The following is a 6,071-nucleotide window of genomic DNA, read 5'->3' as shown; positions in this document are numbered from 1 at the left end:
AGGAAGTTTGGGCAATCTACTGCTCTAGTGATACAGCCTCGGGAACCCAACAAGGGGTCACTATGAGTTGGGTTTAACGACAGCAGTGAGTTTGTTTTGGTTTGGTGCTATTATAGTGGGCACTGGCTACGCCCTTTGTCTGAAGCTGAAAAATATCTTTGGCCCTAAGACCAAGTATTTAGTGGCATCAGATAAATAGAAGATAGTGAACGTCTAGACACTTTTCCAGTGCTCAGGCCCCTATTAGACTGATTGGGGGGTGGTGGTGGCAATATTGACTTATAAAAATGACTGCCATTCTTCCTTGTCAAGTAATGAGCAGTTTACATATGTTTTTCATTTGATCTTCACAACCTAGAGATAGACATTCTTTTCTCTCTACTTCTCAGTGGAAGAACCTAGTACTTAATTAACTTGCCCAAGGTCACATAACTTTCAGAAAGTGGTGTTTGAAAGTTGGAGTTTATAGTCCAAACTACCTTTGTAAGCAAGAATTTTATTGTCTTGTTATCCCATAATCAGTGGTTCAGAGAGGTCATAAGACCCTTCTGAAAATTTAATGAAATTTATAAACCTTTCCTGGGGAAAATGTATGAACACCTACAAGAATTTAGGTATGATTTCATAAGGCTCAAAACCTTCCTAAAGACCAGCCTTGCCTATCCTTGAAGTCTGAGCTGGATGTACCCTCCAGTTATGATTTCTTGCTATGTAGGCTAAAATGGTACAGTATCCTAAGTCTTCAATTGAAATACAAAGCTCAAGTGAATTGACTTATTTTTTTAATGTCACTGAAATAGCAAGTTTTTCATTGAAAAATGCTTTACAAATGTACACACACATGCACACTTGTATGTACACATAAACAGATAATCTTATCACATCATTGATAGGGAAAGTGACAGGGACTTGCTCAAGGGTAATCATACCAAGTTTCTCTTTGGCCAGAACTTTCTTCATTGAGCTCTCAAGTGTGCCCATGTCTTCTTTTGCAAAAAAGTATCAGCACTACTTCAAACCCTACCCCTTTCTCCCCATCACATTTCTACCTTAAAGAGGTCTATTTATCCCGTGCAAACAATCGCTGTCCCTCGCAAGAATGCGCCACAGCTTCCAACACTTGGAAAATACACGCACCTCTGAATAGCTAAGGATCTGTGGCTAGTTCCTTTGTTTCCTTTTTCCAACCAGGTGTATCCCTAACTTTCCTTCCCACTTTGCCACCAACTCTATGTCCATCAGGGAGCTCTGGTGGCCTTAGTGCCTAAGGCATTTGATTAACCAGAAGGCTTGAAACCCACCAGCCACTGCTCTGAAAGTAGGTTGGGTAATCTACTTCCCTAGAGATACCGCCTGGAAACCCAAGGAGGAGTCGCTGAGTTGGGACCGACTCAGCGACAGTGAGTTTGGGTTTTGGTCTATATCCATCGCAAATATTTAATGCAGCACCAACTCTGTGATAAGAGTCACAGTGCCGCGGACAGTGTAGTGAGAAGATCGTGTGTTGTTCACGGGAAATTTAACGCATAGCTGAAACAGCAAGCGCTGGACAAGCCGTACACTTCAACGTTCCCCTCAGAGACGTCCAGATCGGAATTTGGAATCAGAATGTGAATCCCGGTACAGATCCTCAGGGTTCCCAGTCTAGCTGGCCAGCTGAAAACCTGGAAAGTGGATTTTCTCCATTCTGCCTCCCGGAAACTCTGAGCGCTTAGCGGACCGCTTTACTGAGCATGTGCAGAAAGTGCTGCGCATGCTCTACTGGGGTCCCGTTCGGTTTCTGTTGCGGGACCCGCTGTGTCTCCTAGTGCAACCGGAACTGTCCCTCGCGGGGCCGGCCTGCTTCGTCTCAGGCGGCCTTGTTGTCGTCTCCGAGCTTCCCCGCCCCTCCTTCCCTCTTTACCCCATAGGCTTGGCTGTTTTTTCCCCGAAACAGTCGTCATGAGTGTGAAGCTGCGGGAGTCTTCTCCACCTCGTTGGCCGCAGCTGTTGCTACTGTCGCTGCTTCTGCTGGGGGCGGCACCAGGCCCACGCCGGGGCGACGCTTTCTACCTGCCGGGCCTGGCGCCCGTCAACTTCTGCGAGGAAGAAAAAAAGAGCGGCGAGTGTAAGGTGGGTGAGGCCTGGTGGACCCCCAGGTACACTGTTGTACGGGAAAGTCTCCTGTTCCGGAGAACTGGGGTCACTGAGTGGGGGAGTAAAGGAAAGGGGGCGTAGCAGTAAGACTTTCCCCCTAAGTCCTTAGACTCGGTCGCTTTGGGGTTGGAAGTTCTGGAACGGCTCTTGTAGAAGAAAATTCTGGAGGACTCAGTGTAGTCTCACGTCTTGCCGGCTAAGTTGCATTCAGTTTTATTCGAACAGGGACTGTGTATCGCGCTCCCTAGGAACTGGGCTTCACGATTTCAGTCCTTTCAGTTGGATGCATGCTGGTCAACAGTTGTTCCGTGACTGAGTGTTCGCTCACAGCTTTGTCTCATGGTTTCTAAAGAACTGGACGATCAGGCCCGTGACTGTGAGCAACTCCAGCTTAGCTACAACTTCCATTAACTTCTTACTTTATTGCTTCCTGTTTTATTGTACTTTCCTGGAACCTTGGTTGGTTATGAGAGCCTGTTCTTCCTAAGACTATTATGTCTAATTTAATGACTAGCAGTTGGTTCCTTAATTGTGAAATGTAACACTCAGAACTGCAAAAATTGCATCATAAAGAATTTCTGTACAGCTTGAAACGCTTAATCTTTGCCTTTAAAATGTGAGCAAAATTTTCATTACATAAAACCTCGCTGCTTATCTGAGATTGTTTTAAACACTTAAAAAAGGCACACGGTGGGGAGAGACTCGTGGTTTCTTTCTAGGGCAAGTATGAAAACTTTGATCTTGTAAGACATTCATACTCAAGGTTTTCAGTTTAACTAGTAGTAAAAGAGACAGAAGTAAACTAACCTGCTTTTAGGTTATTCAGTGTAGACCACAACAGTATACATACACAATTACAATATTATGTTAAGTTGTTAAGACTTCTCATTTGAGGGATGAGAATCTCTTTGAAACTGTTAATAATTTTAACATTTCAAAAATTTTTCTGCAAACTTTACCACCTGTAAAACCCAACTATCATTAAAATGATTCCAACGTGACCTGACAGGATGGAGTAGAACTGGCCCAAATTGCCACATCTTTTTCTTGTGGAGTGGCTGGTAGGTTCAAACTGCTGACCTTTTGATTAGCAACCTAGTGCTTTAGGGTTTCTTTTACCACCTATTAATAGGTTTATTTACTAAGTGTTTTTAAGTTGGTGTTTATTTTATTGCTGCTAGTTTTACTGTAGCTGTAAATTTTGAACATATTTTAGAGCATTAAAGAAGTTGTTAAATTGTTCATAGCATTTTCATTATCTGTTTAGATTTGTCAGCTAACCTGATTGACCTACTAGTTCTGTTCTAAGACTAGCTTCTGTTCATCTATCTAAGGACTTTTAAGGTTTATTGAAGTCAGCTGATAGTAGTTGACTACTTTTACTCTCATACCCTACAGTGCAAGGAGCTCTGGTAGCGTAGTGCCTAAGGCACTTGACTGGTAACCAGAAGCCTCCTCGGAAGGAAGGTTGGGCAGAAGGAAGATGGGGCAACTACTTCCATAGTGATACTGCCTCAGAAACCCAAGGAGGGGTCGCTATGAGTTGGGTCTGACTCCACGGTACATAACAACAACAACAAACCCTACAGTGCAAGAAGCTTTCACTCCCTTTGAGAGTTCTGACGGAAAGAATATATAATGCTTTCAAGTGGATGGAAGGAAAAGATGTTCTTGCAAGCATACTGGTTATTCCATTAAATATTTTAGTAATCAGCCTTTAAAACCTAGTATTTGTCCTTTAAATTTAATTTTAACAGCAATCATATATTGTATTCTTTGTGCTTCAAAGATGAAAAATGTATTCTTTGCCCTCTAGGAACCTCAAAATAAGACACATAACCTTATGAACAGATTAGTGAAATCTGATAGCTTATAAAAGATGTATGTCCAAAGTATCTAAAACATAAATGAGGGAACATTTGTGGATTGGAATCTTCAGGGAAAGCTATAGGGAGGAAGTGACATTTGCGATGGGCCTCAGAAAATGAATATGAATGACATTTACAAATGGTCTACCAGTTAGATGATTTTTCTCAACAGCTCCTTTCAAAGTGGCTAAGTTTTAGTTAATTTCAGGGCATCTTTTAGGATTTTTAATTTTTATAGGTGTAAAACAGACAAGGCAGATCATTTTTCTGAAATGTTTTGATCTTTGTTGCCAGCTGTTCTGACATCTTGGTAAATGGAACCAACTCTTGTAAAAGGAGAAGAATGTGCTTTTAGCACTTTTTCCCTATAATTTGACTAACTGATGAAGGGAATTTGAAGTAAATTTTACTATTTTTTTCTTTTTGCCTTTCAAAGGAGAAGCTGTAAATACTAGTAAACAGTTTAATTTGTGTTGCATAAGTCAGTATTAATAATTTATTCTCATCCATTTCTTATTTGTTAAGGAGGACAGTGTTGTACACATTATTCAGAAAAGCTGAAGAGACAACTTTTTAAAATTAGAAATAGGAGTTGTGACATGGGCATAATTATTTTCAGAAGATGCTGTCAGGAGTTGGATAAATGAAGCTCTTATTTATTGGGAAGGTCATTAATAATTGTGTCTATCAGTAAAATGCATCTGTAAAATAGGATAATCATATTTGCTTATTATGTATTAGTATTTCCCTTGAAAGGTACCTTTTTTCCTTTTTTTTGGTTAGAGGAAAAGTAGAATATTTCATTGCTATAATATTGTAAGACAGACACAGGGATAAAACAAGTATATTTTCATCATAAACATAATTTATGTACTCTTCACATGTACTTCAAAGTACAATGTTTTGAATTTAGCTCACTACGTGAATTGAGATCAAAATAATCCTAAGGATTTGGTTGTTTTCTCACAAATTATTTTATGTTAAATTTATATCACTCTCAACGATTTATGATCTTTATTAGGCTAAGTAATGTGTGGCTATGTTAATTTACTACCACTGAGTATACATACATTTGAATAGCAACCTAGTGGACATTCTTACAATTTTTTAGTAACTACATAGTGTTTTGAAGACCCCCAGTGGTGCAGTAAGTAGTTTAGCCCTTGAGCAGTTCAAATCCACCAGCTGCTCCTTGGGAGAAAGATGTGGCAGTCTGCTTCTGTTAAGATTTACAGCCTTGGAAACACTATGGGCCAGTTCTACTCTATCCTGTAGGGTTGCTTTGAGTCAGAATGGACTCAACAGCAACAGATTCTGGTATATAGTATGTCATTCATTAAAGTGCTATGGTTTGCTTATTCATTTCTTGGTTATAGGGCATTTAGGTTGGTCACAATTTTTCTCTATTATAAATAGCTTTGCTAGAATGTATTTAGCAGGAATCCATATATTCCAGTATGAAATTACTAGGTCAAAGGGAAGAAGCAGTTTCATAGCTTCATTTAATATTACCAGATTTCTTTTCAGAAAGGTAAGTTTAATTACAGTGCTGTTTACTAAATGATTACCTGTGGGTAGTCTCCACAATGTTTTAATTTTTACTTACCAATTTAATAGTTATGTGATGGTACTTAAACCATTTTTTATGTATTACTTTTATTGTTACTGAGATTTTTGTATCTTTCATTTTTCTTTGAATTGTTAGTCTTTGAAATACAGTAATAAAAGCTTGAGCCATGGTATTCTTTTCCTGAAGAATTCATTTTACTTTCTTAAAATCAAAAGACAATATATTGATTGCAATAAGTTAGGTAAAGCCATGATTAGTGGAATAGATCTTCACAGAGTAAAGTGTGAAGTTCTCATTCTACAGTTTTTTTTTCAATTTGTGGCATGCTGTTTGGCAAATCTTAAGTGTGCTGTGTGGAATCTTGGTGATGAATAGTTTGAAGATTAGTCATCAGTTCACTTACACTGCATTTAAGTTTCAAGTAATTATTGGCTTGTGTGGTGCAATGGGTTGCTTTTTATATGGGCTTTATAGCCATGTTCTTTTTTTTTTTTTTA

General features: G+C 39.2%; 1 protein-coding gene across 1 annotated transcript in view; it reads left to right on the top strand.

Moving 5' to 3' along the window:
• The first annotated feature begins 1,941 nt into the window (after positions 1-1,941).
• TM9SF2 (transmembrane 9 superfamily member 2) overlaps positions 1,942-6,071 on the top strand; it is an 86,444-nt gene continuing 82,314 nt past the window's right edge. The window contains 1 exon segment of the mRNA XM_007948169.1: positions 1,942-2,112. Within this exon segment, the coding sequence (XP_007946360.1) occupies positions 1,942-2,112 (171 nt within the window).

This window comes from Orycteropus afer, unplaced genomic scaffold (assembly GCF_000298275.1).
Source record: "Orycteropus afer afer isolate SDZICR_OR568_19922 unplaced genomic scaffold, OryAfe1.0 scaffold00206, whole genome shotgun sequence".
NCBI classification, from domain to species: Eukaryota; Metazoa; Chordata; class Mammalia; order Tubulidentata; family Orycteropodidae; genus Orycteropus; species Orycteropus afer.
The sequence above is the reverse complement of the archived record's forward strand: the minus strand, read 5'-3'. Positions and strand labels throughout refer to the sequence as shown.